Raw genomic sequence first — 23,137 nt, forward strand, 5'->3', positions numbered from 1 at the left:
TTCAGGCTATACATTGTTGGGTTGCACGCGCAGCACGAGTCTCGTCACACTTTAAAAGTGTTTAGCCTCCCATTCAGCTGATGAAAACATGCTGTGTATGGTAAATGGTCTGCACTTATATAGCGCTTTTTTAACCTTAGAGGTTACCAAAGCGCTTTGCACTGTGTCCCAATCACCCATTCACACACACATTCACACACCAATGGTGGCAGTGCTGCCATGCAAGGTGCTAGCCTGCCATTGGGAGCAACTTGGGGTTCAGTGTCTTGCCCAAGGACACTTCGGCATGTGGAGTCATGTGGGCCGGGAATTGAACCACAAACCCTGCGATTAGCAGCCGACCCGCTCTACCACATGAGCCACAGACGCCCCAAAAATGAGCAAATTTGAGACATTATCTGTGTTCACCTTTTCCATTTCTTTCAATAACATACTTTCACAAGATGCTCTGAAAATTCACATGCATGATCATGATTATATCATCATCATCATCATTGGGTTTTATTTTTATTTTATTTTACTCAAATTGTTATGCTGATAACATCATTTGCAATGAAAAATAAACTGCAAAATAGAAACATTTTCACAAGTGCACTCAAATTTCAGTGCTTCAGCACAGCCATTGAGGAGGACAATAGAAAATGACACTCCATGTCAAAAATTAATCTTAAGGTTAATGACCCCCTGGTATGGGTTATCTGAATCTCATTAAATGTATTTAAATATCACAAAAAAATAATCCTTATCTCTTCTGTGTGAAAACACATGTTTGTTTTCAAAGCCTCAAAAATAATAATAATAATAATAATAATAATAATAATAATTGTGTTTGAAGTACGTTTTGGTACACTTCAAATTCGTTTTTGCATCCCTCTGCGATTGTTTCGATTATTTTGCTCTGTAAACATGCGCCACTACTCGCTGTTTTTCTCAACGTCTGGTGCAGGAGCTCTGCGTTTTTAAAACGTATTACGTTCAAAAGAATGTCTCGAGAGACCTGCGTTCCGTAATATTTGCTGCACTTCGTCTAGTACAAGAACACGTTCGATCTGAACCGCCCCTCAGATGATCGTTTCGTTCAGAACAACTTGTTTGAATCAGTTTGATTATATGAACATAACTTTTATAAAACTAACTGGTGATCAGTGCATACATAAATAAATAAAAAATAATAATAATATTATATATATATATATATATATAAATATATATATATATATATATATATATATTATATATATTTATTTATTTATTTATTTATTTATTTTTGACGCTATAATTTCCCTGTTCTTTGCTCCAGTTCAGCTGGTGGCGGTAATGCACCAGAAGTTAGTTTCGAACCACTGATTAAAAACAACAAGTAGCAGAATCCTCACATGACTTGAGTGTTTGTACCCGTGATCAGCTGTTCCACTCGCGTGTCAGTTCAGCCTCACATCACTGATGGATATCACACACGCCTGCAAGGTAATGCATGCAAGCTCTAGAGATTTAGGTCTTGTGCATTGCAGATTCTCATAGAAAGTCATTCAAATGTATAATGTATGTATGGAATTCTATGCAGTGAAATTTGAGGATGCAAGAGTTAGTAACTTTAATGCAATTCTGGTGTAAATTCTCCATGATCAGATCACATATGTTCTGCAATGGGGATCCATATATATATATATATATATATATATATATATATATATTTTCAAAAGAAATATAAACAAAGCTACTGCTGGTCCTCAAAGTTGTTTTGTGTGTATTTTAAAAATAGTTCATTTCGATTGCAAAATAAGGTTTTGAAAGTGATTATTTGTTGGTAGTAATTCATTTTCAAAGGTAACATGAAAAATAATTCAGTGAATGTTGCTAGACAAATTCTATGGTATTAGATTCTATGGAAGTGATTATAGTAAAACAGTGGGTAAGTGTTGGTACCAGTGAAACTTTCTAGAGGCATTGTTTTCTTTTATGTGTCACGAGAAAGTTAATTTTAGTATTATGAATGTTGCAAGGACAATCAGTGTCTGTTGTAGTTGTAATATTGTTACAGTGTTATCTGTCTGTCTATTTACAGTCATGAAAAACTAGAAAAGAAGTTTGTACAAATATCTGAAGGTATGTTATTACATCTTGTTCATGAATAGCATGTGATGCTCTCTGTAACTGATCATATTTGGTTCATGATTGCTCACTTCATTTATAACAGGTTTCTCTTTTATTGATGTTTTGTTTATATCAGCTGTATCATTTTAGTTCTTTCTCCGCATGTGGGGCGTTTATAGGCTTAACAGTCTACAGTGTTCCCCATCCTTCCGCTTTTGTGCATGGCAATATTTACTATCAGTTTCGCCCAGAAAACACTGGTGGACCGGTTGGATTTGCTGTCATTGTTATCATTGATGAATTCTATTAGTCTCAAGCTTCATGAGAGCAAGATTTGTCCAATTCCAATGCAGAACTTTTATATAGATTATTTATAGTGTTTATGGTAGGAAATAATGCTACTTTTCATTTTGTCTCTATCGATTAGAGGGAATCTAATGAAACTTGTCAAAAGAGTCATATTTCACCATGAAATGTAAAGAAAGAAAAAATAAGTTATATGTATTTTTTATAAAGAAAAGAAGCTTATTTTTAGGACCATTAATATTTACTCATTGGGTCATTTTTAGTCACTTTTTCTGATTATCCAACACACACACACACACACACACACACACACACACACACACACACACACACACACACACACACACACACACACACACACACTCTTATTCTCATTCTAGTAATGTAAAATAAATAAATTAATTAATTGTGAAGTATTTAAATACATTATGATAGATGTCAACAATTAGGCTGATATAAATACACTTATTTAAACATTGTTTTACAGTATTTATATTGTAATACAAAAAAAATTAAAATAAAACCAGAGTAATATGAATCACAATTGTGATTAAAGATAATTATAAAAACTCAAAAGAGAATCGTTTATTTAAATTGTAATAATAAGAATTGGATGCAGTGGATGCATCATGCAGTGATGTCACAATGCAAACAAAATCTTAAAAGGTCCTAAAAACACGTGCTTCATTTTCTTTATGCAAGATCGGATGTATTTTTGTTTTGTTGTTATTTCTCTTCTGTTTTGCCGTTAAATGTGCCCTGGACATGTTTTTGTGAAATTGAGCCATTAGCACCACGCTGAGTCATGTGATTTCAATCTCTCGCTGGAATTGGCACTGGGCTTGTGTCACATGCCAGTCAGCAGGCGAGTCACATGACGAGGGTGATGGTGCTGTTCAGGGGTTTTTCACAAATACGTATTCTTTTAGTGAACAAGTGTGCCGTTCTAGACCTTTAAATTAAATCATGTACATTTCTCGGCACGAACAGGAGGGATGAATTGTGTTTAATGGATGAATGGATAACTCAGCCAGGAGAGGCCGAGTGCCTGGAAACGTTCTCCTGAAAACCTTTAAGGGGAATTACTCCCTTTAATTAAGAGTCCGGTTGTGCAGTTGTCAAAAGGCAGCATTGGCATTTTTTTTCTTAATCACATCTTGCAGTGCTATACTAGCTAATGTACTATAACACAATACCACTGATGCTGTTTGGATGCATTGTTTGTTGAATTAATTCTCTACAGGCTTCCCACGGTCATGGAATACTTTAAAGGTTGCATGTAAAAATATGTTTGCGTTATTTGTAGGTTAATATACAGAGTTAACTATAAGTAAGTCATTTGTAGATTTATTCCCCCGAAAAGTGTGAAGACTGTGGCTCTGAGGCGGTATCAAAACATTGCTCTGTTTGTTTGAAGGTCCTTACCAGACCAACACTGCCAAACTAGCTTAACCGATGATGTGAGATAAGTCAGAACTATCTGCTTGTCCAACAAATGGCAAAGATGATTTCATCTTGATTTTTACAATTCTATTAGAGGATGCAAGTGGTGTAGAAATAAATACAGTATATCTTTGAAGTTATGAGTAAAACTTACTCGCTAGCCATTGTGGTGTCCTATTTGTGAGCACCATGTGAGGGGATTTTGAAATGTAATAGTCATGTGGAATTGCGCAAAAGGTGTGATTACTTCTAATATTGCATGTTTTGTTCTATACAAGGTTGTTTCTTCAAATTTAGGCACTTTCATCTCCCATTACTTTTTTTTTTAATGGACAGATTAAAACTTTTTTCTTTGTGTTATTTAAAAGTCATGTTAAAGGGATAGTTCGTTCTTCTAGATCATCATTTACTCCCCCTCGTGCCATCCCAGATGTGTGTGACTTTCTTTCTTCAGCACAACACAAAAGGTTTTTAGAAGAATATTTCAGCTCTGTTGGTCCATACAATACATGCAAATGGTGATCAGACATTTCTATCTCCTAAAATCACATAAGAGCAGCATAAAAGTGATCCATAAGTCTCCAGGCTCCAATAGGTGTTGGAGGGAAACTTGGCAAAACTTAAATCTTAAAAGAAAAGAAAGTAAAGAAAGTAACACTTAAAGAATAAAAGTATTTTTATTCTATTTCACTTTCACTTTTACACCTGAAAATCACATGTGGTGCCTATTTATTTTCACTTTCTTATCTGAAAGTGAAAGTGAAAGTGGAGATTTAGAGTAAAAATAACTTGCATTTTGATCTGTTTCTCACCCACACCTATCATATCTCTTCTGAAGACATGGATTAACCCACTAGAGTCATACGGATTACTTTAACGTTTGCGTTATGTTATTTTTGGACAAAAGTGTCAGTGAAGAGCATGCTTGAGATTAAATATAAGAACAAAAAAAATCAAAGGAAAAATCCCTTGTGAGCAGAATATTTTTATTGATCATCATTTGCAGTAAAGCTGTAATTTTGCATAATGACTCAAGTAAGTGTGAAAATTTATTTAGGATACATAAAATGTTAGCTATGAAATTAGCCAACGCAAGACAAAGCCATCGGCCATTTAATAAAAAATTGAATGTTTCCATCAGCGTCAGTTTCACCAAAGAATTCGATAAAACACAATACAGAATTTCAGAAATAACATTGTGGTGGGAATTTTCATGACTTAAAAAAAAGGGGTGTTCGCTGTACTTTTCTGCATATCGCTGTGCCGTTTTGTGGTCTTTTCTGCATAACACAGCAGGTCATTTTTGCGTATCGCGACCCACCGGCCCGCTCGGTTCTACCGATGGCCATTCCGCCCCTGATCGGCCCCAAAGTGCGTCGGCCCACCGGGAAAATGCCCGGTATGCCAGATTACCAGTCCAGCCCTTTCCAGAAAGCATAGTTTTTGAGTTACTATCCAATGCACATTTACTGATACTTAAATTAAATAGGGCTAAGTTAAAATACTCATGGTTTTCTTGCCATGCCGTACCATACACTGTCATGTAATCTTTTACTTTGAAGTAATGTCCTTTCCAGGTGACGTATTGAGTCTCAGACCAGCAACTACAGGCCGAGGAGGAGGAGCGGCGATTAATGTGGTCTACTCAGCTGACATCAACGGAGCCCAGCACGCATTTACACAGGTTTGACAGTTAAAAATAACACATGGCAACCAGCTCTGTCCAGGCATCAGCACCACTTTCACTTCCCATCCCACTCATAGTTCAGCATGACTCTTATTTAACAGAACAAGACAACACGACCTGAACGATGACGAACACCAGGCGTTATAATGGATTGTAAAATGCTTCATGCCTGTTTACTTTCAGAAAGTAATTCAAAACTCTTTCAGTAATGGAGGAAGCTCTGCAGGAGAAGGGACCGGTAACGAAGCCCAGTGTGCGTATTATTTATTATCTTCTGTAAGAGAGGGAACTGCCACAGCTGTGTCCATGCAGGCGAGCACTGATCCCGCGGTCACGCAAACCGCAGGTACGTCCAAGTTTATAGAAATGCTGGGTGGTATGACAGTATACAAATTATCTATCTATCTATCTATCTATCTATCTATCTGTCTGTCTGTCTGTCTGTCTGTCTGTCTGTCTGTCTGTCTACAGTACTGTGCAAAAGACTTAGGCGCATTATATTTTTCCACAAAAACATTTGTCTTAAAATGGTTATTTTAGCTATTCTGCTTCTAGTAAGAAATATCCATTTTAGATTTCAACATTCCCTTTGCAAATAGAATTGAATAGAAGAGCAAGGAGCCCAACAACAGATGGTATGGTCCCCACAGAGCCCTGATCTCAACATCATCGAGTCAGTCTGGAACTACATAAAGAGACCGAAGCAAATGAGACAAATAGATAGAAAAACTGTGGCGAATTATCCAAGAAACGTGGAACATCCTTTCTGATCAGGAAGACTTGCAGACTTGAGTGAAATTTAAGATGACATTTATTTGATGAATATAATGTCTCTCTTTGGCGTAGTTCCCGTCTGGCGGTCCGAAGAAGTTGTACTCTGAACCGTCATATCCTGCTGGAGATAGGAGGCACGGGCGAGGAGCCTATCCCCATATGGGACGGGACTCAACAGGTGGTGGTGGGGTGGTGGAGGTTGCCATGTTAGCGCACTGAAACAGCAATGTGATAAAGCAATGGCTTACATGTGATTGGCTAGGAGTTACCCAGCTAATGGTGCGATGATGTATAGCTGCTAGTCGTCCCGCTAGAACTACGCTGCGCTTACATATCTGCTGACAACCAAGAAAAACTCTCTAGATGCATCTAGAATAATTGGTGCTGTTTTGGACGCAAAAGTTGTCAGACCAACTATTGATTTCGCTTTTTTAACTGGACTTTGTATGAGGGTGCTTAATAAATAAATCTATTTATGTCATTATTTTTGAAGACATACTCACTATGCAACATTTTTTATAAGTGCCTAAAACTTTTGCACAGTACTGTATACATATATAGTACATTGTTGTTTCTTAATTTCCTCCAGAAAAAAAAAGGTTGATTTAATTTGTATCGCTAAGGTTAATTTAATATAACACATTTTATGCACCCAAAATACACAGAATTAAATAATATGTTCACAGGTTTTGCATAATTTGGCAAAATTACCCCCAATAAAATGTACTTGGTAACACTTTACAAAAAGGTTAACTACTGTGTACTAACATTAAATATATACAAGACTATGTATTTACTGTGTAACTACAAGTTGTTCTGCAAAATTCCCACATTTGCTGCTGCTGAGGTTGAGGTACAGGTAGGTTTAGGAGTAAGGGTAAGGGTAGGGTTAGGGGTTAGAGTTAGGTTTTTGGGTAAGTGTTGAATGTAACTACAAATGTAATTAAATGCAAGTACTTTAAATGTAATTACAATACAACAACACGTATGTAAGTACATTGTATCAAATGAGTAAGTACATAGTAGTTAAGGACACCTTATATAATGTGGGTCCCAATTGTTCATGTTAACAAATGTTAACAAATAAAACATTATTGTAAAGTTTTACCAAATATTCTGCTCACAAATGAGGTTTACTTTGAATTTTATTTTGTTACATTAAATATTACATGTCTCATATTTCATCTCAAGCATGCTCTTCATTGATACTTTTGTCAACTTGGTTAACAAGTTCACTAACTTCTGGAAAAACATCATTAGGGGCTAAATTGTTTGTTGTGTTGTAATTTTAACTGTGGGACAGTCACAATTTTTGAAAAATTAATAGAAATAATTTTCATAAACAAAACATGTTGACATAGTTTATGTATATTTCAGTCTTTGATTAGATTTTATTTGCATTATTGCACAATGGGGGAGTCCTGAGGCAGTTTAATTGTTCAGTAAATAGCCGGAGGGTAAAAACTGTTCTTGTGCCTGGATGTCCTGGTGCTCTGTAGCGCCGGCCAGAGGGCAACAGTTCAGTAGTTCAGTTGTTATGAGATCATCATATAACAAAAAGAAAACTTTTGAAATATGTTATTTTTTTAATAAATATCAACCCCTGGGGCATGAAATTGCCCAGAAAGTTGAAAGCTGTAATATTACTTAATGTGATATACTGTTAGATTTTGGTTATACCACCCACCCCTACTCTTGAGCTACAGGAAACTCTCTTTTTAATTTTTACATTAGTTTTCTGATTTTAGTCTTTGGAGCAATCCAGCATTTATCTTCTCTCTCATTTAGGTCACTTCTACGTGATGATGACTCCCACAGATATATTACATTCAGCCACACAGCGGACTATAGCTCCACGCACACAACCGTATACTTTGTAAGTAAACGGGAAAACCAAACAAGCTTTAGGTTGTTTGTTGGGGGCACAAATAGATATTAGGATTGTGACATATTCCTGAAACAGAAGCTGCACATTTAGGAATATTCTGGGTTTAAAACAAGTTAAACACCATCAAAGAAAATATTTACTCTTGCCTTAGTTTGTAAAGGTTTATCCACCTAGACAAGATTTATATAAATTTACATCTTAAATAATTCCCTTTTTTGTATGGAGAAATTAAAGTGCTTTAACAAATATTCAAGCTAGGGCTGGAGAATTAATCGAGATTACAATTACAGCTGCGGCAATTAACTAATCGTGAAAAGTGTCCAAAATTTCATCTAGGTCAACTCTCGTAGCATTTTAAATTGTTTTATTTACAACATATTTTTTGGTCCGTTGTGTGCATAAATGCAATAGCAAATCAGAGATGTTTCAATTAATCTGTTAGCATTTCAGAAGTGCCAACCAGGTATTCTAGAAGTTTTGCACACTTTCTGTGTATAATTTAGTTAAAAGTTGAAAACATTTTTTGTTTGCCGTGCAATAAAGAAATTCAGGAATAATTCTCAGCTTGTTTTGGATGTGAAGCCTACGTAAAGAATATGGCATGCAGAGAGATGCACAAAACATTTTTTTTAATACCCAAAAAGATTAATCAAACAAACATGAACAAAACGAAACAAAAACAAAACTGAAAAGAAACTCGAATAATAAATATTTTAAAAAATCCAAACAAAACAAACCAAACCAAACAAAAACAAAACACAAAACATTTTTTTTAATACCCAAAAAGATTAATCAAACAAACATGAACAAAACGAAACAAAAACAAAACTGAAAAGAAACTCGAATAATAAATATTTTAAAAAATCCAAACAAAACAAACCAAACCAAACAAAAACAAAACACAAAACATTTTATTTAATACCCAAAAAGATTAATCAAACAAACATGAACAAAGTGAAACAAAAACAAATCCGAAAAGAAACCCAAATAATAAATAAATAAAAAATTCCAAAACAAACCAAACAAAAACAAAACACAAAACATTTTATTTAATACGCAAAAAGATTAATCAAACATTCCTGAACAAAGTGAAACAAAAACAAAAACAAAACTGAAAAGAAACTCGAATAATAAATAATTTAAAAAATCCAAACAAAACAAAACAAACCAAACCAAACAAAAACAAAACACAAAACATTTTATTTAATACCCAAAAAGATTAATCAAACAAACATGAACAAAGTGAAACAAAAACAAAACCGAAAAGAAACTTAAATAATAAATAATTTAAAATATCCAAAACAAAACAAAAAACAAACCAAACAAAACACAAAACATTTTATTAATACCCAAAAAGATTAATCAAACAAACATGAACAAAACGAAACAAAAACAAAACTGAAAAGAAACTCGAATAATAAATATTTAAAAAAATCCAAACAAAACAAACCAAACCAAACAAAAACAAAACACAAAACATTTTATTTAATACCCAAAAAGATTAATCAAACAAACATGAACAAAACGAAACAAAAACAAAACTGAAAAGAAACTCGAATAATAAATATTTAAAAAATCCAAACAAAACAAACCAAACCAAACAAAAACAAAACACAAAACATTTTATTTAATACCCAAAAAGATTAATCAAACAAACATGAACAAAGCAAAACAAAAACAAAACTGAAAAGAAACTCGAATAATGAATAAATATTAAATTCCAAACCAAACCAAACAAAACATTTTATTTAATACCCAACAAGTTTAATCAAACAAACATGAACAAAGCAAAACAAAAACAAAAACAAAACCGAAAAGAATCTCAAATAATAAATAATTACAAAAATCCAAACAAAACAAAAAAACGTTTTATTTAATACACAAAAAGATTAATCAAACATTCCGAAAATAAACCAAAATTAATAGTTTTTTTTATAATAGTTTTTTTTTAATCCAAACAAAAAATACGTATTTTATTATAAATTCTATTAATCAAACTGAATAATCGCTATTGCAATATCAATCGAAATATAGAAATAATAGATTTTCTTTGTCCTAAAATAAGCTGCACATTTCTAATGTTAAACTTTCATTGTAAGAAGTAAGAACACTATTGTAACCAAGAATTAACTTGTTTTTACAAACTGGGAGACAATTTTAAATGAGTATTTTCTGTTGTAATTGACAACATTAATGTTATGCATGAACCTTAACTTGTTTTGTACACTGACAATTCCTTACAAATGTATTATGTTAATGAGAGAAGCATACTTAATGAGCAGACACATTTACACCCCTATAACTCAAATGACACACTTGCAAGGGTCTGCCTTTTGGATTTGGCATGGGATATAGCCAGGAAGAGAGAGGCTACAGATTCTGTGCTGCACCTTTGCACATTCTTTGTGCCTTGCTTTCCATTTAACCTTGGGATCCCATCAACACAGAGGCAAATCCATAGGAAAACAGGGCTGTTTGTCACAACTCTCCCGGAATCACGTGCTTGGATTCAGTCATAATTGAAGGGAGCGTGTGGTTTGTTGTGCTTCCTTTGAAGCCGCTTGAAGTTCTTATTCTGCAAAAGCAGAAGTGTTTCTTTAATGTTGTTTATGCGTTTGTGCGGTTGTAACATCCTCAAACTCTAAAATAAAACTGAAATAACATCCAGCTGAAAAATCACATGTCTGTTTGAGGTTTTTTTTCTCATTTTCGTTTGATTACTTTGTTCTGTTTGACACATTCAGCTTTTGGGTGCCAAGTCTGCAGCATAAAGACTGAATTGAGCAATTGTGTCCTATTTTTTTACAATTGGGTCATTCTGTAACAACTCAACCAGAAGCCCAAGGCTTAAATTTTTGTTTTTTAAATGTTTTATTTTTTTTTAGTGGTGAAATATGAACATTAATGATGTTGAATGACAAACTGTTAAATGCCATGGATCAATATTTACTGAGTAATCCATTATTTTGTAGAGGGACAAATGACAAATGGCCTGTGACGATTTTGAAAGCCCCATATTTCTGGAATAAAACTATATAGGGCTGTAAAAAAAAGAAATTAATCACACAAAGTGCTTTTTCCATTATTTGGGCTCGCACCATTGGCATACTGTATCATGCAACAAGGGGTGATGAAGTGAACTGATTATATTAACAGACCTTCCGATCTCTTTGTAAAAATAAAATAATGTTTAACGTAGCCATGAACCGGCCCGCTCTCCTCCTTGTCACACACCTCCCTCCTTTGCCTCAGGGCATGGAACCCCCGGCATGACGTACTTCACCCCCCCACCCCCTTTTTGTGGGGGGCACTGCCTTTCTGGCCCCGCCTGTCGGCAGTCCTTCCCCACCTTCCGCAACCTGGGAGGGAGACAAGGGGAGGGAAAAACAAAACAACAAAAAGAGGAGAGGGAAAGGCCAACAGGGAGCGACAGTGAAAGGGAGAGAGAGAGAGGAGAGAGAGGAAAAACTTACTCGCCAGGTTCCCAGACATGCCTGGTCCTCGATCACTCCTCCACCCTCTGGTGGACAACAGCCGCTTCTCCCCGGGTGGACCAGAGCCAGTCCTCCAACCCCTGGCAGACGGAGTGCCCCTCCGCATTTCGGCCGGCTGGTAGGGAACTCTTCCACCCCTGGCAGCGGCTCTACCATTCCAGGCGGTTGGCAGCGAGCCTCTTCTCCCCTCGCGGACGGCGGCTGTTCCTCCACGTCTAGGCGGCCGGTAGCAACTCCTCTGTCCCCCTGCGGATGGACTCGGCTGCTCTTTGGAGTGGATGGTTGTGGTGAGGACTCTACGATGACGCATCCCTTCTCCTTCCCTGGCTACGGCACCAATGTAACAGGGTTCAATGGAAAGGAGGAGGTGGGAACCGGACAAAGCATCAAAGTAATGTTTTAATAAACTCAAACATAAACACATACAGGGCAGCTGCCCGTAGCTCTCTCTCTCCCGAACTGCTGCATCTTGTTGCACTGCCCTCTTCTCAGCTAATTAGCCAGTTTGGAGGCCGGGCATGTGTAGTCACGGCCCGGCCCCACCCTCCAACTTATAACACACCTTTCTGAAGTATTTTGTTTGTACTTCAAAATCAAAGGTGAAAATTCTAATTTTGACCCCCTCTAAAAATAATTATGGATTACTCAGTAAAAATGTATCCATGGCGTTTAATAATTTGTCTTTCGGGGGCCTGGGTAGCTCAGCGAGTATTGACGCTGACTACCACACCTGGAGTCGCAAGTTCGAATCCAGGGTGTGCTGAGTGACTCCAGCCATGTCTCTTAAGCAACCAACAACATCTCTAACAAACAGCAGCAAAAATCCAAGCAAGGAACAACCTCCTGCGAAGACTAGCTGGCATGAGCTGGGGTGCAAATTTGCAGAGAAGCAACCATGCACTGAAAGCCTTGGATGACCCCTACCTCCTGCTGCACGATGCCATCTGCAACCGGAACACCACGATCCTCCACCTAGAAAACCGGCACCCACCTTCTAACACAATGAGGCACCTTATGAAAGAAGCAAATTATGACAATGGCACCAATTGGGCTGACAAAACGTGGCAAGACGTGTGGAATAATAACAACCAACAGACTGAAACAGTTCGACAATGTGTCTAACAACTCAGCTGGAAATGACCTACGTAGACAAGCCTGGGTCAAGCTGAACCGACTAAGAAATGGACATTTCCGGGCCACCCTACACAAGTGGGGTCTCACTGGTGACCCAATCTGCGAATGTGGCGACGGCTAGGAGCAGACAGCCGACCACATTCTATATTCCCGCTCCTGATTCAGGTGCCCCAGCAACTTCACTGATTTGGATGATGCCAGCTGCGACTGGGCTGAGGCACCTGACTGCGACAATATAACTATGTCATTTCTGCATGCTAACCTCTTACGGAAAAAAAGTGAAATAAGAACACCCATTGCTGTTCATTTAAAGAGACAGAAGAATAAAATCCAGCTGAAAACACTTTACAACTCTTTGTTTTGCTTTAGCACAGATAAAGCATATCTCACCTCCTCTGTGGCATCTTGCGAGGCATTTTACCCCGGCGTTGTGTACTCTGCCCTATGAGGTGTGACAGACGCATCGCTGTGAAATCGTGACTTAATTAAAGCATACCTGAGGGAAGACTGAACGGGAAGAACAGTTGTGTTATTAGGCTAAAGCTGGGCCTCCTCGCAGACGGCAGATGGTTCGCTGCTCTGCAATTTATAATGTAATGAACGCAACCGACGCAGAGACTCCCCGGAGAACAGCAGGGAAAGGGCAGAGATATTGTCTTATGCAGATATCTGTCATTCCACTCTTATACTAGCTTTAAATTTGTTCAACTTTGCATAGACGGGTGCTAAGCTTGTCATATACTGACTGGTCGAGGGATTTGTGTTTTTCAATGCCTGATGGCTGATATTATGCTAATATTTATATGTAATATAATTTTATAACATCAGATCAGATGTGCACTAAACTGCTGAAATGAAATGAACACTTATTTTACACAATAGTCATTTAGATCATTAAAAACGTACAAACGGAAATGATTACCCACTGACGAAGCTGCCAGTAGATTCTGGAAATGAAAGTAGGAGGAGGTCAGACTTTTTTGGCCAAATTGGTCTAAAAAATGTTAATTAAATGAGAGCTTTGTAATTTCTAATAATAAAAACAAAAATAAATGTACTGAAGTTCTTTCTCAAAATTTGAATATGCCATCAAGATTTAATTCCATGAACATGTTTTAGATTTTTAATTTTTATGGTTTGTTTATTTTTTTTCTTTGTTTGTTTTATGTTTTGGATAATAAAAAAACTGTTAATTTTGGTTAATTTTTGGTTTTGTTTTTGTTTCACTTTCTTCAGGATTGATTGATTAATCTTTTTGGGTATTAAATAAAATGTTTTTGGTTTTTTTTTTTGTTTGGTTTCGTTTGTTTTTTTTGTTTTGGATTTTTTAAATTTATTTATTATTTGAGTTTCTTTTCAGTTTTGTTTTGCTTTGTTCATGAATGTTTGATTAATCTTTTTGGGTATTAAATAAAACGTTTTGTGTTTTGTTTTTGTTTTGGATATATTTATTTCTTTATTATTTGAGTTTCTTTTCAGTTTTGTTTTTGTTTTGCTTTGTTCATGAATGTTTGATTAATATTTTTGGGTATTAAATAAAACGTTTTGTTTTTTGTTTGTTTTTTGTTTTGTTTGGAATTTTGTTTATTATTTATTATTCAAGTTTCTTTTCTTTTTGTTTTTGTTTCACTTTGTTCATGTTTGTTTGATTTAATATTTTGGGGTATTAAATAAAACGTTTTGTTTTTTGTTTGTTTTTTGTTTTGTTTGGAATTTTTTTATTATTTATTATTCGAGTTTCTTTTCTTTTCGGTTTTGTTTTTGTTTCGCATTGTTCATGTTTGTTTGATACATTTTTGGGGGTATTAAATAAAATGTTTTATGTTTTGTTTTTTGTTTGGTTTGTTTTGTTTTTCAATTTGTATAGTTTTTTTGTTTGGATTTTATTTATTTATTATTTGGATTTGTTTTGGATTTGTTTATGTTTATTTGATTAATCTTTTTGGGTATTACAAAATTTTTTGTTTGGTTTGTATTGTTTTTTGTGTGGATTTTTTGTTTTATTTTTAATTTGGGTTGCTTTTCAGATTTGTTTGTTTAGCTTTGCTCATGTTTGTTTGATTAATATTTTGGGTATTAAATAAAAAGTTTACACAGTTTAAGGCACTGATTTGATGAAATTAAGAGATGTACAGTATGAAATATTGGTCACATGCATTTAATTTCATTTTTCATTACTACTCTAGGAAAATGGACAGTCCACACGCACCTAGAGACGAGAGGAGAAGGGCACAACATAATGAAGGTATGTGAAATCTCGTAATGTAATATGTCGATACTCTGTAGTGTTAGCGTGGTGACATATACAGGGCTTGCATGTTTTCTAATACTCTGCCCCCAAGATGATGATATTAAATAATGAATATCAGGGCACAAAAATACTTCAGCCAGCAGAGGCCAGTAGAGTGTTTTTGATAGGCTGAACATTTGTTTTGATATAATGAATATTGTGGCTCAGATTGAGCTTTTTGTCTCTTCTAATCTCCTTCATATTGTTAATGTGCAGTTGAGAGGCGACGGCGAGACAAAATCAACAACTGGATTGTGACACTCTCAAATATCATCCCAGATTGCAACTTGGAGAGTACCAAGACTGGAGGGGTCAGCAGCACCGACATCTTACATGAGAAATGACTTGTGATGAGAGACAGAAAATAAAGATTTGACCTTGTTATTAACCTGTAATAACAATTGTAAACCTTATTTTCAGCTGACACTGGGGATGTGCAAAACTACATATTTAATTAAGCCCTGTTGCTCATAATTATGCTGCTTTCTTATGGGGAGTTTGCATAAGAATGGAAACCAATGTTGGGGCCTTGAGAAAAAACTTTAAAAAATCGTGACTATTTTTATGTGTAAAATACGAGTTACGTACAATACACCCGCAGTTTCACAGCACTTGCGCGTTGTGTTTGCACAAAAATTGTGCATTGAATGAGCACCCTCACAAAACTTTTATAAGGTGCAGAGCTACGAGCAACAACTGTGTGCTGCGTCATGAAAATAGAGCTCTGAGTACGTTTACATGCACAATACGCTGTCAAAAATCAGCTCATTCGAAAGAAAACATAACAAGCATGTAAACCACATTACATGACATTTGAAATCATCAGGTTTGTCTCCGATTTTGACATAAAAATGTTTAACAGACACTTTTTTTTTACTTGCACAGCAATTGTAAAGGTGTTTACATGCTAAATCGGGTTAATGGGCAAAAACCTACAGTTATGTGTGCAGATTATTTAATTACCTAAACCGTTTATAACCTTCCAACGGCTGAAGAAATCCAGTTAAGGTGCTTACTTGATCTTACATGTTGTCAGCTTATTACGCATAATGGGTGTAATATTGTGCATGTAAAACTCACTGTGATTCTGCTTCTCATAAATTCTGCTCATGGCTCCTATCTTCCAGAGTAAAGGAGGGATTCTGTCAAAGGCGTGTGATTACATCAGCGAGCTGAAGCAGAATAACCAGAGACTGCAGGGAAGTTTGAGAGAGCTGGAGAGAGTGCACATGGACAATGAGTTGCTCAGACAGCAGGTACTCTAACGTTTGACAAAGCACAGCTAAGTGTAAAGGGAGCTTAGTTGCAACTTATCATGTACCATATGATGTGATTTGAGTCAGTTTTTCCTTCATCGCTTTTTAGCAATGTTGCTCTGATGGTTCTGAATTTACAGCAGCATGGAAAAAAATGAAAGAAGTGTCAGCAAGTGTCACCGTCATTGTGGGTTTGGGTGGGATGTTAAGTACCCCAAATGCATGTAAAAATGCTAGTTTTAAAAACGTATGTGCTAGATGTGGTCTCCTTTATGTGAATCTAGGAGCTCATAAACCTGTACATTTGCAATAACAAAACACTGGTCAAAAGCTAAATGCGGTGAAAGTTACGTTCCCTCAACATAATTAAAATGATGACCTTTAGCACATTTTTAACTAATGGAAATGACAAAATAATCCACAATAAATATGGCAAAAATCAGCTGTAGAAATTGAATTCTGTGGAGTCACGTTACTCACTATTTTCATCTTCATTTTAGATCACGTGAACATTTCTCTAGATCTTTAGCTCTAACATTTTAATGTTTGAGTATTTCTTTAGTGTCAACATTTTAAAAATGTTTTCTCTATACCGTTGGCTCTAATTAAACCCTCTAGATCAGAGGTTCTCAACGGGGGCGTTCAAAGGATGCCAGGGGGCACTGAGAACAAATATAGAAGAGACACACATTGGGTCACAAATGGTGGGTGTTTATCAGTCATATATCAAATCAATCGTCAAGTTTGTTTTTGCATATAAACGTTTATCTAGACTCGCAATATTAGCCTACCAGTTCTCCATTATACGGGTTGGAACGCATTTGTACCGCGGTTCATCTGATTCTGAAATTAAGTCTTGTGACGCATCTGAAGTATCTGGTTTTGCAGCGTCAAATAGACCGGCAGGTTCACAACTTCCGCTAATGCACCTGTATGGCTCTGTAGTTGGCTATGGCTTAATTGACAGAGAAGTTGCATTCTCACAGTACGGTTAAAGTGCAACCCAATTTTCTCTAGATCTTCAGATCTAACATTTCAAACTTTTGCATTATATCTTTAGATGTAATATTTCAACCATTTTTTCCTCTTGATCTTTAGCTCTTATTAACTTATTCCTCTAGATGTTAAGATCTAACATTTCAACGTTTCATTATATCTTTAGATGTAACATTTTTTTAAAAATATCTAGATCTATAGCCCTAATTTATTTATTCCTTTTGATCTTTAGTTTTAACATTTTAACATATTCCTCTCGATAATTAGGTCTAACATTTTCAAAATGTTTCTTTAGATCTAACACTTCAAAATGTTCATTATATCTTTGATTTATCATTTCAACCATTTTTCTCTAGATTTTTAGCTCTAATTGATTTCTCTAGATCTTGAGATCTAACATTTCAACATCTTTCTCTAGATCTTGAGATCTTGCATTTCAACATCTTTCCCTAGATCTTAGAATTAACATTTCAATATGTTTCTCTAGATCTTTAGGTCTAACTGATTTCTCTAGATCTTGAGATCTTGCATTTCAACATCTTTCTCTAGATCTTGAGATCTTGCATTTCAACATCTTTCTTTAGATCTTTAGATATAGACATCTTTCAGTATTCAGTATCTTTAGATCTAACATTTCAACATCTTTCTCTAGATCTTAGAATTAACATTTCAATATGTTTCTCTAGATCTTGAGATCTAACATTTCAACCTCTTTCTCTAGATCTTGCATTTCAACATCTTTCTTTAGATCTTTAGATATAGACATCTTTCAGTATTCAGTATCTTTAGATCTAACATTTCAACATCTTTCCCTAGATCTTAGAATTAACATTTCAATATGTTTCTCTAGATCTTAAGATCTAACATTTCAACCTCTTATTCTAGATCTTGCATTTCAACATCTTTCTTTAGATATAGACATCTTTCAGTATTCAGTATCTTTAGATCTAACATTTCAACATCTTTCTCTAGATCTTTAGCTCTAATTGATTTCTCTAGATCTTGAGATCTAGCATTTCAACATCTTTCTCTAGATCTTGCATTTCAACATCTTTCTTTAGATCTTTAGATATAGACATCTTTCAGTATTCAGTATCTTTAGATCTAACATTTCAACATCTTTCTTTAGATCTAATTGATTTCTCTAAATCTTGAGATCTAAAATTTCAACATCTTTCTCTAGATCTTTAGATCTAAAATGTCAACATCTTTCCCTAGATCTTAGAATTAACATTTCATTATGTTTAGCACCAACCGATTGTTCTAGATCTTTAGACCTAACATTTCAGCATCTTTTTCTAGATCTTTAGACCTAACATTTCAGCATCTTTTTCTAGATCTTGAGATCTAACATTTCGGCATCTTTTTCTAGATCTTGAGATCTAACATTTCAGCATCTTTTTCTAGATCTTGAGATCTAACATTTCAGCATCTTTTTCTAGATCTTGAGATCTAACATTTCAGCATCTTTCTCTAGATCTTGAGATCTAGCATTTCCACATCTTTCTCTAGATCTTGCATTTCAACATCTTTCTTTAGATCTTTAGATATAGACATCTTTCAGTATTCAGTATCTTTAGATCTAACATTTCAATATGTTTCTCTAGATCTTTAGCTCTAATTGATTTCTCTAGATCTTGAGATCTAGCATTTCAACGTCTTTCTCTAGATCTTGCATTTCAACATCTTTCTTTAGATCTTTAGATATAGACATCTTTCAGTATTCAGTATCTTTAGATCTAACATTTCAATATGTTTCTCTAGATCTTTAGATCTAACATTTCAACATCTTTCCCTAGATCTTTAGCTCTAATTGATTTCTCTAGATCTTGAGATCTAGCATTTCAACATCTTTCTCTAGATCTTGCATTTCAACATATTTCTTTAGATCTTTAGATATAGACATCTTTCAGTATTCAGTATCTTTAGATCTAACATTTCAACATCTTTCTCTAGATCTTTAGCTCTAATTGATTTCTCTAGATCTTGAGATCTAGCATTTCAACATCTTTCTCTAGATCTTGCATTTCAACGTCTTTCTTTAGATATAGACATCTTTCAGTATTCAGTATCTTTAGATCTAACATTTCAACATCTTTCTCTAGATCTTGCATTTCAACGTCTTTCTTTAGATATAGACATCTTTCAGTATTCAGTATCTTTAGATCTAACATTTCAACATCTTTCTTTAGATCTAATTGATTTCTCTAAATCTTGAGATCTAAAATTTCAACATCTTTCTCTAGATCTTTAGATCTAAAATGTCAACATCTTTCCCTAGATCTTAGAATTAACATTTCAATGTTTAGCACTAACCGATTGTTCTAGATCTTTAGACCTAACATTTCAGCATCTTTTTCTAGATCTTGAGATCTAACATTTCATCATCTTTTCTAGATCTTGAGATCTAACATTTCAGCATCTTTTTCTAGATCTTGAGATCTAACATTTCAGCATCTTTTTCTAGATCTTGAGATCTAGCATTTCTGCATCTTTCTCTAGATCTTGAGATCTAGCATTTCTGCATCTTTCTCTAGATCTTGAGATCTAGCATTTCCACATCTTTCTCTAGATCTTGAGATCTAGCATTTCCACATCTTTCTCTAGATCTTGAGATCTAGCATTTCCACATCTTTTTCTAGATCTTGAGATCTAGCATTTCAACATCTTTTTCTAGATCTTTAGCTCTAATTAACATTCCTCTAGCTCTTTAGAAACATTTCCCCCTAAATCTTTATTTCTAATATCAGCTTTTTCCACAGGATTTGTAGATATAAAGTCCCTCTCCAGTCACTGGTTTAACCCCTAAAAACTCATGTTTGTTATCAATATTACATATTTAAAGTTTGTTTTCATGAAAATAATACCTTCATGCTTTAAAATAGCTTAGCTATAACTCTACACCTTTGCCTCATTTAGTATGTGCGGATCTATGAATATACAAATTAGCCCCGCCTCCATCTCCATTCACCCCTGCAGCTCGGGCTCGCTGTCTCCCCAGGATAAATTGATGGAACCGCGTTGGGCTTCAATATGTGTTTAGTGGCAAAACCCATCAGTTTTTGCATAAAATTTTCAAAACAGTTCTCTGGAAAATGACAACTGCAAAACTTAGAGGTTTTCTCTAAGTTTTTCTGGGACATTACGATTTTTCCAAATAAATTTTATCTCATATTTTCAGATCCTTTGGTAATACATAAAGGCTCGCCATTTGTCCTTTCGCAACTTTGCATCCGAAAACAGATCATGGCTTGCAAAATACCAATACGTAGCTATGCCTGGCTCCTCCTGATACCCCTTGCTTCGCCGTAGCATATGCTATTGATATGGAAAGCCCCACACTGCAAGTTGATGGGATTGGTTCCTTAGGTTTGACGTATGATACCCCGTCTGTCTGAATCAGTGTTTTTGAAATTGTCTTTCAGACACTGCAGTTCCAAGTTGAAAATGCCCCGCAATGGCGTTGACTGCTGATTGTCTTCTAGCATATAAAAAACACCATATGGACGTGTAAACAAAGTTAAAAACTTGATTTTATTTTCTTTAATCATTTACATTTTCCTTCAAATCTTTAGGGGTAATATTTAAATATTTCCCTACAAATCTTTTGGTCTAATTATAAACGTTTTACTACAGATAGAAATCTAGATCTGCTTCAACAGTCCTCTAGATCTTCAGATCTAATAATCAACATTTTCCTCTAGATTTAGATCTTTACATCTACTAATCAACATGTGCCTGTAGATCTAGATCTTTAGCTGTAATAATCAGTGTTTTCTGTGGTTGGTTTCAGTTGGAGGAGCTGAAGAATGAGAATGCTCTTCTTCGAGCTCAGCTGGAGCAGAACGACATTGAGACTGTAACAGACACACCAGCACAATAAGCTCTAACTCTGGATATGTGGGTCATTCCAGATGACAAAATGATCTTTATTGACTGAAGTGGGCCACATGAAAGATGTTGCAGTATTCTGGATTGAGCTTTAAGGGTGCTAACTGAGTCAGGAGCTCTCTCCCTCTCAGTATTTGGACACTCCTGATTACAGTGATGCAGTGAAGCCACACCCTCTGCACATGAGGTCAAAGGTCAATAGTTTTCATCAGAGCAGACATCAACTGGCAATTTATTCAGCCTAACACTTGGACTAATCTGTGGAATATACCTGCAATGCAAATAATCATTTTCGTTTTCAGCAAAAGATCTAAACATTCTTAAACAAGTTTACTTGTTACTTTACTTGTAAAATAAGACTTGTTTTCAAAGAAAATATAACACTTTTTAATTTTTTCCTTGTTTTAAGCACAAATCACCATTACATTTAGTTAGGCTTTTACTTAAAACTAGAAAAGCAAATGTGTTAACGAAGAAAAATAAACTTGATTCAAGCTGTTTTCTCTGAAAACAAGCCGTAATATATTATGCCGTTTTCTCCGTAAGTAAATTGTCTGATTTAAGAAAAGGTTTTATTTTTTATTATTATTTATTTCATGAGCTATAATACACTTTTACCAGAATCTTTTCTTTTCACTTTTCCTAATTTTCCACCTTTGTTGATTTCACATTTGTTTCCATGTTTTACTTGGAGCAGTACTTGTTTGTTCAATGCCTCGTTTAAATTTAAATGTTTCTGGAGAAAATCTGGCTTTGTGGTGTTTCGGAAGGTCATTATGGCAATTTAATTTGTGGTTCCAGTGAAATGAAGTGTTAAAATCGGAACAATAGCACCTTTGCATGCAGCCAAGCTCAGAAGATTCTCTGATCCAGGAAAATGAGCTCCGGCTAGGATTATTAGCTTCTTATCTCGGATCGGTTTCAGAAGACTGTTTGGAAAGGCATCTCCTAATTTATGGAGCAAATGAGTTTTGGTTGCTCAATGCTACATCTCGGATAATGAAAACTATTTGTTACTCTGTGTTAAAGTGTTATTGTGTTTAACTTTCTCAGCAATCACCAAATCTAAGACTCAGAACCCCACATGTTCGGACCGAGAACAATGCCATGAGATTGAATTGATAAAGACAGAATTAAAATTTTATGTGAACTATTCGTTTAATTAAGACATTATAGTGAATTAAGCAAAGAAGGACAATATTGAAACAAAAACTAAAACTTTTTTTGTCTTTCATATTGATGTCTATGCAGTGATTGACTAGCCTACAGCTACAATTGACAAGAATAGGAGGTATGAAATGAACTTTTGTGGTAATCATTATTATGCCACAAATGCTGTCGATTGAGTTTAACTTGTATTGAACCCAGAATATTTTTGTAAGTCGTATGAGCTCAAAAAAATTGCATACACAATTATACAATTGTATAAGAATGATTAAAATGCTGTTTAAAATAGTTGTAGATGGAGTAAAGCATGTCACACTACACAAATACATTTTTGTTTCAAATCAAAGTAATGTTGTGATTCATCTCAGGGCTGGTTTTGGTTCAAGGCTTAGAACTTGAATTATTGAAGTTTTTTCTGAAATGCCTAGAAATTGAATGTGAAAAATATGTCAGAAGCAAGTCCGCTGAAAAAGTTGTTGCTCTCTGTTCATACCCTTGTTTGGCCTTTTTCACATGTATTTTTTATTTTTTGCAGTCATCACACCTTTACCTTGACTTTCTAACACGGGTCTGCCCTGTCTTCTTGTTTGGCCCGTCTGTCAGTCGCCAGTCAAACACACAACGTCTGGTGTCGGTTTGTCCTCTGCTCTGTTTGACGTGACTGATCTATGGACCCGTGTTCCATTAAGACATCAGTGTCCCTGTCGCTTTGCATGT

At 35.3% G+C, this 23,137-nt stretch overlaps 1 protein-coding gene across 1 annotated transcript; it reads left to right on the plus strand.

Moving 5' to 3' along the window:
- The first annotated feature begins 1,317 nt into the window (after nt 1–1,317).
- On the plus strand, nt 1,318–22,735 carry LOC127657698 (upstream stimulatory factor 2). Its single transcript, XM_052146539.1, has 9 exons — nt 1,318–1,328; nt 2,066–2,106; nt 5,421–5,527; nt 5,714–5,876; nt 8,093–8,180; nt 15,007–15,065; nt 15,327–15,421; nt 16,238–16,366; nt 21,156–22,735. The coding sequence occupies exons 1-9, from the start codon at nt 1,318–1,320 to the stop codon at nt 21,243–21,245; spliced, it is 783 nt and encodes a 260-aa protein (XP_052002499.1). The 3' UTR covers nt 21,246–22,735.
- The last annotated feature ends 402 nt before the right edge of the window (nt 22,736–23,137 follow it).

The sequence above is a fragment of the Xyrauchen texanus genome, chromosome 17 (genome assembly GCF_025860055.1).
Source record: "Xyrauchen texanus isolate HMW12.3.18 chromosome 17, RBS_HiC_50CHRs, whole genome shotgun sequence".
NCBI lineage: Eukaryota > Metazoa > Chordata > Actinopteri > Cypriniformes > Catostomidae > Xyrauchen > Xyrauchen texanus.